Source organism: Coptis chinensis, chromosome 4 (genome assembly GCF_015680905.1).
Source record: "Coptis chinensis isolate HL-2020 chromosome 4, ASM1568090v1, whole genome shotgun sequence".
NCBI lineage: Eukaryota > Viridiplantae > Streptophyta > Magnoliopsida > Ranunculales > Ranunculaceae > Coptis > Coptis chinensis.
Genome location: NC_141459.1, coordinates 98,145,831 through 98,158,282, shown reverse-complemented (window position 1 = coordinate 98,158,282; position 12,452 = coordinate 98,145,831). Strand labels below are relative to the sequence as shown.

The 12,452-nt window shown below is 37.0% G+C and overlaps 2 protein-coding genes and 1 pseudogene across 3 annotated transcripts; 2 read left to right on the top strand and 1 right to left on the bottom strand.

Moving 5' to 3' along the window:
* The first annotated feature begins 4,259 nt into the window (after nt 1-4,259).
* Nucleotides 4,260-5,767, top strand: LOC147506092 (uncharacterized). The gene is made up of 2 exons (XM_086605696.1): nt 4,260-4,999; nt 5,113-5,767. Exons 1-2 carry the CDS (start codon nt 4,469-4,471, stop codon nt 5,632-5,634), a joined length of 1,053 nt encoding a protein of 350 aa, XP_086461822.1. The 5' UTR covers nt 4,260-4,468; the 3' UTR covers nt 5,635-5,767.
* Nucleotides 5,768-7,299: 1,532 nt separating this feature from the next.
* LOC147506091 (cytochrome P450 94A2 pseudogene) lies at nt 7,300-9,328 on the top strand (annotated as a pseudogene). Its single transcript, XR_015193575.1, has one exon. The product of XR_015193575.1 is annotated as a cytochrome P450 94A2 pseudogene (transcript).
* Nucleotides 9,329-11,386: 2,058 nt separating this feature from the next.
* On the bottom strand, nt 11,387-12,101 carry LOC147506090 (uncharacterized). The gene is made up of 2 exons (XM_086605695.1): nt 11,601-12,101; nt 11,387-11,461 (listed from the first exon to the last, which is right to left on the bottom strand). The coding sequence occupies exons 1-2, from the start codon at nt 12,099-12,101 to the stop codon at nt 11,387-11,389; spliced, it is 576 nt and encodes a 191-aa protein (XP_086461821.1).
* Nucleotides 12,102-12,452: the final 351 nt, after the last annotated feature.

Below are 12,452 nucleotides of genomic sequence, written 5' to 3'. Positions count from 1 at the left end.
AGGGTCTACAATTGCATTTGCGGTCCATATTTGTGACCACCTAGAGTTGGTCGAAATTTGCGACCAAATTCTCTAAAAATTTTCTTCAAATTTGAAGAGTATACTACTACGACCTAGAGATGCTCTTAGTTATAAATAGTTAGTAGTTTTAAGACTCCTCTTAAATATTTTTAGAATTTAATACTCCAATTTGACCAGAATATGGAACTAACACCTGTTACCCAACTTTACCAGGAATAGACGAAAATATCCTCACTTGGAAACAAGCAGAACCGACTATCTACCCAGTAACGTAGTGAGATGCAAAACAAAAATTTGAATTTCACACAAAAAATGAAATTGAATCAAAAAATTTAGATATAAAAAGTTGATCAATTTAGGCAACTAAATTCTCGAGAAAATTAAGTTTGTGAGAGATAAAAAATGAAGAAGGCTTCAATTGCGAATCGTGGTCAAAGGTATGTAATAAATTTGTTTCCAATTTTAACAGAGATTAATATTATCATATATAGAAATTCATTAATTACTGAATTCCACGTATAGCATCTTCCATTAATTTCTCATTTATTTCCAAAATCAGAATTCATATTTTCGAAAACATTTTTGAGCATATGGTAGATGTTTCTCTCACTTTCCTTATAAAGCTTTTATTTGATTGGTTAACATTAACTGTCATTGAGAAAAAAAAAAGAACTTAATTGTTTACAAGCATTGCTTACTTTGTAATTAGTAAATAAAGGTTTCAATTTGTTTTAGGAATGCATATGCCAACTTTTTAAAATGTGAAATCTATGGCAACATTTAAAAATGTAAAATCTCTTCATTGGTCATACATTTCAAAATGCAAATTCATTTTGTATTTCATTTTAGCAGTGCAGATGGGAAAAACTCTGACTCAGATTTTGAAGATGATCCAAAACATAAAGTTCAAAAGGAGATTCCAAAACCAGTTGAAGAAGATACGGAAAGTAGCTCATTTGGGGAATATCAATGCAATCTCAAGGGACTATACGACTTAATCAATGGGATCCAGGACAAAATCAATGAGCACCACTTGTACTTATTTAGAGGTACACCTTTTGAGAGTTTCTTCATGTTGTTCTACGAAAAAATATTCGATCTGTTTCTTTCCAATGAACACACCGAAAACCATTAAGTTAAAAGAGGGCTACCATTGGACACTACTCAGATTGGATTGGGATACTTGGGAATGGCTCGTTTTCAATTCAGTGAAGCTAAGAAGTGGATCAAACAAGTACATAAGAGATGCTGAAACAATGGTATGACTTTGATTTTATATGCATCACAAATACTTGCATTTCAAAATATAAACACCAATATAAAGTGACAAACAAACTCTTTACACTGTTTGGTAATAATTGCTTCAGTATTGCAAAACCATTTAGTAAAATTGTTGACCATATGCTTCATTAATTGCTACTTAGTTGGTTAATCGATCAGGTTCTTTGATGTCTTCATCAACGCAGCAATCTTCATCTACCCATTGATTCCACTTTTGTTTACATGCATCAGGGGCACCCTCCACCAGAAAGCTGAAAATGTTTTTGATTGTTTTTCAAAAAATTTGTTTTTTTAGCTCAAAACATACCTAGAGTTTGACTGTCCAGCAGGTAGTAGCACATATTAGTGTTTGGCTCGGTTCTTTGCCTGTTTTATTGGGCTTTCATTGTTAGTTTGAGGCACACTAGAAACATGTTTTTAACCCCTTGTATATAGGAGAACTTTTATTTTTTTTTCAAAAAATTGTATATAGGAGTTCCATAGCAACCTGTGTTGGTTCTGGCACATTATATATAAGGGGGCTTGCATTATGCATATTTCATTTTTGTTGCCTTCCCTAGAGTGCTGACAATGACTTTGCATTTTAAATTGCATATGGTGTATCACAAATTAAACTTGTCGACACTAGACCCTAAACCTCTACACACTAAACCCTAAATCCCTGTAAATTAGACCCTAAGAATAAACTTTAAACTCCAATAAACTAGACCCTAAGCCTGAACCCTAAAAACCTCTAGACATTATACCCTAAGTGCATAAACCCTAAACCTCAAGACACCGAATCCTAAACCCCTATAAACTAGACCCTAAGCCTAAACCCTAAACCTCTAGACACTAAACCCTAAACCAACTCATTGCATTTCATAATAGTTGGTCGAAACTACTAAATAATAAAATACATTTTGTGAAAAATGCATATCATTACGCATATACATTTTAAAATGCATTAATATTTTAAAATAAATTTACTATGCTGGTGGTGTATATTTGTGCATATGCATTTAAAAATGCAAAATAGATGGTTATAATTAATTATTTGTTAACTTTTCTAAAAGAGGCTCCCTGACCCAATTTCTTGATTGTTAATCTGCCTTTGCTATTCTTCCCTAGTCTAACTAAATGATTGAATTTACAGAGAAATAAAGTGATCGAGTTGGTTAACAAATATCGTAGTAAAAAAGGCAAAAAACTGTGGCCTACTGATTCGCCGATTCAAGTTATGGACTGCCCCCAACAAGAATCATCATATGCCTATAGTCCCAATACTTTTAAAGTTTATGTAAATTATTGACTCATTATGAGGACTCTAATATCAATTATAATTTTAGGGTGGACTGTTCAATTTATGTATGCAAGTCCATGCAATAGTCGTATAAACAAAACAATGTGTTCTTATTCACAGTCTCACAACAAGCAATTGTGGAGAAAAAATTCAAAAAGCTCGTGCAAAGTTGACATACAAGATCCTGTCTGACAAGAAAAGAAGTTGGAGCTTAAAGCCTGAATAAAATGCGGTGATTGGAAAGGAAGCATGAATCACTTGAAACTGAGTGTTTCGATTTTGGATTTCAAGTTTAGTTTATAATGTATGTGAACTTGAAAGTTTGGAATTACTGTAAATTGTTCCACTAGAAACTAGGACAAGCGTGCAACAAGCTGCGCCACAAGTCCTTTCTGAATGACAAATCCTATCCTCCTAAATACAAACTCGTTAGAACCAGCTGTCATTACGTTGCAATCCATAACTTTCTGCAATCTCTTAAGGAGCTCAACAGACTGTTGTGCCAAGAAACCAAATGTGTCGAAACTGAAATGAATGAAACAATGCTGGTTAGCCCTACAAGCCTCCTCGTGTTTTTCAATCTTTCCTGCCGCTGCTCTATTAGCTGTGCCACCCACCCCAAAGACTCCATTCCCAATCCCTACCAATGAAGAGGCTCCAGTTACATCAACACACGCATGCCTCCCCTCAGACCAACTGTAAATCAATACATCTGCAGGCCGAAGTGTCGATCTTCCCTCATTCGGATCAGTGAGAAAATTGACGAGAGCCTTCTTCTTCACTTGTACCCCAGCCCTCTAAAATGCATCACATAAAATATCTCTGACATGATCATGTCGATATTTGAAATCTGGGAAGTGTCAACAATGTGCTGTATGATCCCTGAAAGCATCTAATCTACTCTTTTTGCAAACAGGGCATAGACCACCATCAGAGTACAAAGGAATCATGAGACGGTACCAGAGAATAGAACGATACTCCACCAGCGACATACGCTGTCCAAGTCCCTCCATCGGAATAACAAGTAGAAATTTTTTTGCGTGTTCTGACTACAAGCATCCAATGACTGCTTTTTGACAAGCAGATAACTCAAACTCCCTCTCAAGACCAGCAACAATCTTACCATAGAACGCTTCCACCAAAACTTTTTGTGTGTTTTTTTTTTGAAAAACGGTTAAAGGGTAAAAAGAGAAGACGGAAAAGTTTGAAAAAAAAAAGGTTTTGCAGCGGTCTCGAGTCATATCCCCAAATTCGAAAACATTTTGAAAAATAATGACTTTTAGTAATGAAAATAACTAAAATGGTATTAAAACCCAAAAATAATATTTCCAAGTCTTTAAAAGTAATTTTATTTTTGAAGCAACCCAATTTCTTGGTAGTAAATTGCACACGGGGTGCTCAAAACTAGGGATGGAAATGGAGCCGGTTCGGGCCGGATTTTCATTCAAAACTCTTTACCATATTTAGATCCATCCGGATTTCGAATATCCATATCCATTAAAAAATACTAAAAAATACACTATTTTAATGATTTTCATTTATAAATGTAAGATATAAATTAATTTTTAGGCATCAAAATATAAATCTTGTTAAAATGATTCGGGTTTTCGGATATTCGGGTTGGATTCTAGTCACAAACATAGAAACCATATCGGTTAAATGGATTCGGATATTGTCGGATTCTGGTGGCATCCCGTACCATTTCCAGCCCTACTCAAAACCCCTATCCCTATAAAATTACAGTAAAGCCCTCGTTGGCTTCTTGTCTTGCGATTCATGCTGGACTGTCTCTATCGATTTCAAAACCAATTCACGCTGCTCCTCAAAACTCATTATATTTTGTAAGTTGTTCTAACTGTTCAATTCTTCCCCTTTTCTTTTGCAATGTTGCATGCACTTGTTCATAGAACTTTGCAACAAACTAGACCAGTAACTACTGTACTTCATTTTAATTTCCATTGCCATTGTTTTACATCAAATTCACCAAACCCCAGCACGTCTTTAACAGTAGAGTATCTTATGAACTCATGTGGATTACCACTTAAAACAGCTCTGTTAACATCCAAGAAACTCAACTTGAAAACCACTGAAAACCCAGACTTAGTCCTAAGTTTATTAAAAAACCATGGGTTGACTCAAAACTACATTACTAAACTCATTTCAAGGAACCCCCTTATACTAAATGCTGATGTCAACAAAACAATCAAGCCCAAGATTGATTTTTTAACTAGTTTGGGTGTTTCTGGCTCTAGGCTAGTTAAGATTGTTACAAGTGATCCAAAGTTTCTACATTATAGTTTGGAGAACCAAATCATTCCTTCTATCAATTTCATTAAGAAATTTACTGATACCGATAAACAGTTTCTTACCATTTTGAATCGACCTATGAACCTTTTTCAGAATAAGCTTGAGAATGTAATGGGGTCTAATATTGCGATATTGCGGGATCATGGTGTTCCTAAATGCAATATTTTGAAGTTGTTCATGACCAATCCTTGGCGCTGTCTTTGAAAAAACGATCGTTTTAGGACAATAGTTCTGAGATTAAGGAAATGGGATTTGATTCGTCTAGTTCTATGTTTGTTCATGCAATTATAGTAATGTCTTATATGAGTAAATCAAATTGGGAAGAGAGATGGGCTTTTATGCGCAACTTGGGATTTTCTCATGCGGAGAGTCTCTCAATGTTTAAGAAGCATCCCTGTAGTTTCGGACTTTCAAAAGAAAAAGTGCAGAGCAGGGTCGAGTTTTTCACTGTAAAACAAAATTTTGAAATGTCGGATATTGTGAAAAATCCAGTAATACTTGCTCTTAGTCTTGAGAAAAGGATCATTCCTAGGTGTAATGTGCTGGAAATTCTGTACTCAAACGGTTTGATAGGAAGAGTGAATGCAGGTTCAGTCACTACAGCGTTGAAATTAAATGAGGTGAAATTCATAGAGAAGTATGTCACTAAGTATCAAGTGACAGTCCCTGAGATGGTACATGCATACAAACGCCAGATTGGGCTTGCAGATTTGAAAGAGGGAGATGGGTTTTACAAGATGTAGAAAGTTGAGGTATGTATTCGTTTTCTTTTGTGGTTTTTTGTCCTTGACAACTATATCCATCCTACTTTTGTTGCTAGGGTAAATGTGAAGAATGAATGTGATTTAATGTAATCGTACTTGGTTACTTTCACAAGTTGTACATTATTTTTTAAGCTATGCAATTTGTGTGCAGTGTCATTATGTGTCTCACTATCTCCTCTTCTTTATTGTGTTTATAATCAATGGCCCTGAAATTCTCTTTTGAATTCTCACTTTCTGGAATGGTTTTCGAAGCATACAAAAATGTAGTATTAGCATTTCAGTAAATGGGCAAGACATGTTATCTGTTTTTCATCTTCATATGGTGCTTGACTTTGACATTTATGCTCTTTGAGGATATAGGAATAAACTTTCTTAAGGGTGGATAATTATTTGAATACAAAAGTTGCAAAATTAGGTTTGTGTGCAGTTGTGCACTATTCGGTCAGTGCCCATTTGGACACTTGATAGAGTATGAACGCTAAAGATGTGCTCTCTGATAGGCAATGAAACACCGGGAAGTGGTCCGAGTGACTCCATGTACCTGGTAGGCCCCTTAACGGCTAGGAGAGATGGTTAATTATTCTAACCTAGCAGGAACTGGAACTGAGTCAATGAGTGCTGAAACAGATCCACTACTAGGTTGACACAATCTTAAGGTAGTAGAAGGTGTCTTGAAATTAGAATCTCCGACTTATTCCTCATCGACCAGACTCTCAATGGAAGTCTAGCAGCTCAAGTAGGCAATGAGGTCCGATCCTATATTTTCTTTGAAAGAGACTTCTTGATTTGTAGTGATCCTCAACTAAATAGGAAGGAGGATCACTGCCTATATTAAAGGCCAAGGCTCTACCACTGAACTACGAACAAGAGGATAGGTAGTGATTCCTCCCCAGTTTGTTCCCACCCTAATCTCGTTTAGGTCTCCAATGCTCGCTTCTTCTTCTTCAGGTGTGCACTTGTGCATTTTGCTTTGAAGTGGTGTCCAGGGATTGTGAGGTAACCAGAATTTATCCTCACATATATTAGTCTCCTTTCTTCGTGTGCGTCATTGAAATTTCAGCAGAAGTCATGAAGTTGAACCCATTTAGGTGCTTTAACTGTTGAATGGAAATAACCATTTCTAATTCCAATTCTTCTTCCAAATTGTGGCTGAAATACTCCTGATGCTGGCTTCATCAGTTCATCCAAGAAGATTGGAGGCCCATTTGAACTTAGACAAATTAGGAAACCTTACTTACCAACTTTTTTATGGAAGAACCACCAAAATTTATGTATAATGAACACAAGTATGCATAGTTATAGGCATATAGTTGATAGTTGATAGGGGTTTCAGCATATTTTTTATATTACGTAAGTTGTTTTTACTGTAGATGATCACGGGTTCCAGACTCCAGTGTTCAACTTGTAATCTTGTATGACAAAGAATTCTGTTATTAAGTACAAAATTACGAAAAATAGTACCAGGTGGAAATTGCATATTAGCATATAGCAACCGGCATATTCACTAGCAAGGAGATTACACCAGCGAATATAACCTGACAATCTCCTTTCATCTTTACTGCAACATATAATTGACACAACATTTTCCTGCAACAGCCAATTGTCTAAAAGCATCTCGAAGCTGACATCGTTATCACAATCATCATCGTAGGCTATTTCAATTGTATGGGATGGGGCGAAGGGGCAAAGAAACTTCATATTCATATTATTACTGACAGGCAATCTCTGTTGGTCACCTTAACATTCGCCATCTTGAATAATATGCCTGGAGTAATAGCCGCCCCTTATGTACTGTTAGGAATGTGCCAAACAGCACATTCAAACCGCGTACCAGGGGCAACAGTTCATTTGGAAAGAAAATTCTCTATCGGTATTTGCTCTATGGGTCAATAGACGCAATGAATAAGCTATATAAATACACTTTCCAGCATTATCAATTCCATATCAACGACAAACAGCACACATTTCACAAAGGTACAAGTACAGTACAACCACTTAACTTGGTATATGCCAAATTACGAATCATGTTCCATTTTGTGGTCTTAGCTATTATTCTTCTCTTCATCCTTCCACTTTACTTCTTCATCTTCATCAAGAATAAAAGGATTTGTCCAAAATCATCTTCCGGTTGGGTCTCTAAGCTGCCGAGGTCGTACCCGTTGATTGGCTCATCACTTGCTATCATCGCGAATAAAGGGCGATACAGCCAATGGTTTGCAGAGATTCTGAGTCAGTGTCCTACTAGGACATTTGTGTTTCATCGGGCTCTTGGTAAACGTCAGATTGTTACTGCCAATCCTTCCAATGTGCAACACATTCTCAAGACTAAATTTTCTCTTTACCCCAAAGGAGACTTCTTTACTACTACTTTAGTCGATTTCCTTGGCAATGGCATATCCAATGCTGATGGTGCTAACTGGAAGTTCGGAAGACAAATTTCAAGCCATGAGTTCAACACTAAGTCCCTCCGTAATTTTGTTGAGACTGTAGTTGATTCAGAGCTCTCCAATCGCCTTATCCCCATTCTCTCAGACGCGGCAGCCAATAATTCAGTACTTGATCTTCAAGATATTCTCCAACGATTTGCCTTTGACAACATTTGCAAGATTGCCTTTGGGTTTGACCCTGAGTACTTGTCTCCATCACTCCCACAACCAGCGTTTGCAGCTGCTTTTGAGGATGCTGTGAGGATTAGCAGTGAACGGTTTGGTTATATATTTCCAGCAACCTGGAAGCTGAAAAGGGCACTTAACCTTGGATCTGAAAAGCAACTGAAGCAAGCAATTTCTCAAACCAGAGAGTTTGCACAAAACATTGTGAAAGAAAAGAAGGCAAGAACTAAAAGACAAGTCCTCTCTAGAAACCGTCAATCTTCTTTCAAGGATCATGAATTCCGGCCATTCAGATGATGCTTTTGCGATTGATATGGTTATAAGCTTCATTATAGCTGGTCGTGATACAACCTCAGCGGCCTTAACATGGTTTTTCTGGTTAATCTCTTGCAACTTTCATGTAGAAAAAGAGATACTTAACGAGATTATGATGGAGAACCTGAAAGGATCAATGTACGATGAAGTAAAGGACATGGTTTACACTCATGCATCACTATGCGAAAGCATGAGACTGTACCCACCAGTCCCTGCAGACACGAAAGAGGCAACAGGCGACGATGTTTTACCAGATGGAACTGTTGTAAAGAAGGGGATGAGGGTCACATATCATCCTTATGCAATGGGGAGAATGGAGAATTTGTGGGGTAAAGACTGGGCAGATTTCAAGCCAGAGAGATGGCTGGAGAGGGATGAAAGTGAAGGTAAATTGAAATTTGTAGGGAGGGATAATTTTCTATATCCAGTGTTCCAAGCTGGGCCTAGAATTTGTCTCGGTAAAGAGATGGCATTCTTGCAAATGAAGAGAGTGGTAGCTGGGGTTTTGCGTCAATTTCGAGTAGTGCCAGCGTTAGGTGAAGGTTTCCAGCCTGTGTTCATTTCTCATCTGACCTCTAAGATGAAAGGTGGTTTTCCAGTGAGGATTGAGGTTAGGGAGGGTAGTAAAGTCAATGAGTTGTAGTTGACATGGTGAGTGAACATATTGTTCTAAAGTTCTAAACTGTCACACATATAACTTAGTACGTTTATTTTTTATGAAACTCTGCAGTTCATTGGCTAGTCCATTAGCTTTACTATTACAAATATCAGAAGTACACCTAGTTAAAAAGGAAGATAAACTAGAAGATATAATTCTATCATTCTCCACTACATGCCTCCATTGCCCAATTGTATTACTTAGTACTAAGTAAAGTATTCTCACTTACCAGTAACTAGTTTGTGGCTTTGTGCAACTAGAGTAGAAAGAACTTGTTCTATGTAAGGAAGCAATTGCCTCATTCATAGTGTTCACATAACACTTCTGGCTCTCCTGGGAAGTAAATCTGCTACTATAAAAAGGGGAGCTTAATTACGTAAACCAGTAGAGCCGTTCTGAATGTAATAGTTACCCATGATCCTTTTGTTACAGGGAAGGAATAGTTGTCCCATTTGGTCGGACCACGTCTGTGTAGAAAAATAAAAGAGAAGAAAGCTTTTCGTTTTTGTTTGTGAAAACTTTCAGATTCAAAGATCATTTGATTCCATACAAACATAGGTTTCCATGAAGCCTCGTCAACGATTCTTAGTTTAACGTAGATGGATATGGAGTAAAATTGATGATGACAACAAGGGAAATATGCTCTTAACAGGGAAAAGGAGAACGAGAAAGTCCAGGATGCCTTGGTGAACCTACCACGCACTATGCATATACAAAATTAAAATTAAAATAGTCATCTGCGAATTGATGGGACTCCTGGTGATTTTGCTGGCGGGAGCACTCAAAGTGTGGCTTCTAAGACAAGGTGCTATCATTGGATACGTTTCTGCAGACTGGAATCTTTGGGTATTGAGAATCACTTGTGCTCCAGAGACTTCAATCTGTTCTACTAACAAGTTGCTACAAGTATCATATTTCTGTAGAATCCAGCTCTTCTCTACAATGATTGTGAGTTTCTTAACCACTGATGGAAACTGTGATGAAAGGTTTTATTGGTTACCACACAAATCCTTTAAAGCAAACCCTTTAAGCTACTCCTCTAAAAGAGAAGAATATAAGGATTCAAAAAACGGGAATGGTTATATGAACTCCACCTTATCGTGACTCCAAAGTTACTCCACTCCTAAAAGTGGACTTACAAGATGAATTGAGGTTTCTACTTTTAAACATAAGTCCATAACCATTTCTAAACTATATCTATAAATTGAGTATAGTTCCTACAGGGGGAAGGAAGATTTGTGTCTATATTTGTCTTAAGTATTCGAATGAGAAAGAAGCTAAAGATTTTCTTTAAAAGAAATGACAAACTAATATACTGTTATCCCGCAAAGTTACTGTAGATTGCGGCTTTTACTATTGAATTGATGGAATTAAGTGGTAAGAATGTGACAAGGGAAAAGCATGAAAACAAACCTTGTAAAGAAGAACAATGCATTTCCCCAGAAGCTATACAAAAGCAACCTGCCATGCATTGGCAGTTATATGTTCATTAAGAAAAAATGCTACTATCTTCTGTAAGTAACATTTAGACATGTACTTGTTACAACACAACCATCTAATTCTACATAAGTTCAATTTTCTGGCGAGTACCACAGTAATGCCTGCACTAACAACTATGCCATCATCAACAGACACTCATTCTGTCAAGTGTCAATCACTTAACATATACGTGATTAGGGTTTTAGTTATATGTAAGTTCAAGACATCCTAGGGTTTACAAACAAGAGAGGTAGCTGGACTACATTCTTACTTGTAAGTTCAAGACTTGCATCCTAGGCTGACAATTTACATAGCAGCATACTTTGGAGCTCATAGGCAAAGAAGTGCAAACTTGTTGAGTGGGAGTGAATGCATAGGCCTGTTTCTGTAAGTCGATCTAGACCTTTATTTCCGTTTCTGGTACAACTCTTCTTATGGACACCCGTAACACTGATATCTGACATACGAACTAAAGAAGTAGTTACGAAGACTATCAGTAAAGCGACCCAAAGTCAGAATCTCATAATCAAGCCGATTACTAGAACTTGACAAGCTAAAGGTAACCAAGAGTGCCAAGCCTCAGTTTGAGATTTTCAAATGTGGCTTTTGCAAACGAGTTCCCTGCGGGTTTTTTGTTACCTAGTGGTTTTCAGTGGCCCTCTTTTTACTATAGGTGACTCTTAAATTTCAGTTCAACAAGAAATACATAAGCAATAAAGAAGGGAAGAGATACATAATCACACTGCAAACAAAGTACAACTTGAGAAAGTACAATTACACAAAATGACATTCATTCTTCACATTTATCCAGACTAAAAAAGCAGGATGATATTAGTTGGGAAGGACAAAAAACCAGAAAAGAAAATCAATGCGAACCTCACCTTTCTACATCTTGTAATCCCATCTTCCTCTTTCAATTCTGCAAGCCGAATCTGACTTTTGTATGCACTCACAAGCTGAGGGAGTACGTCTTGGTACTTAGTGACAAACTTCTCTACAAATTTCTTCTCAATTAGTTTCAACGCCGAAGTGATTGAACTTGCATTCCGACTCCCTATCAAACCGTTTGAGTACAGGACTTCCAGCACATTACACCTAGGAATGATCCTCTTCTCGAGAGCAAGAGCAAGTATCACTGAATTTTTCGCAATATCCGACAGTTCAAACTTTTGTTTTACAGTGAAAAACTCGACCCTGCACTCCACATTCTCTTTTGAAAGTACGAAACCTCTGGGATGCTTCTTAAACATTGAAAGACTCTCCGCATGAGAAAATCCCAATTTGTGCATCAAAGCCCATCTCTCTTCCCACCTAGTTTTACTCATACCAGACCTTGATACAATTGCCTGAATAAACATTGGACTCCTCGAATCAAATCCCATTTCCTTAATCTCCTAAACAATTGTCCTAAACCGATCGTTTCTAGAAGCCAATGTCCGAGGATTGAGCATGAACAACTTGATAATATTGTGTTTGGGAACACCATTATCACTCAATAATGCAATATTAGGCTCCATTACATTCTCAAGCTGAATCTGAAAAATCCTACTCGGTTGATTCAAAATGGTAAGAAATTCTTCATCGGTATCAGTGAATTTCTTAATGAAATTGATAGAAGGAATGATTTGGTTCTCCAAACTCCTATGTAGAAATTGTGCATCACTTGTAACAATCTTAACTAGCCTAGAACCAGAAACACCCAAACTAGTTAAAAAATCAATCTTGGGCTTGAT

Coding starts and splice junctions, on each gene's coding strand:
- LOC147506092 (XM_086605696.1), top strand. CDS start 4,469: ATGTTGCATGCACTTGTTCATAGAACTTTGCAACAAACTAGACCAGTA. Junction 5,000..5,112: donor TTCAGAATAAGCTTGAGAAT/GTAATGGGGTCT, acceptor CGATCGTTTTAG/GACAATAGTTCTGAGATTAA.
- LOC147506090 (XM_086605695.1), bottom strand. CDS start 12,101: ATGGGATTTGATTCGAGGAGTCCAATGTTTATTCAGGCAATTGTATCA. Junction 11,462..11,600: donor GGATTACAAGATGTAGAAAG/GTGAGGTTCGCA, acceptor CTTTGTTTGCAG/TGTGATTATGTATCTCTTCC.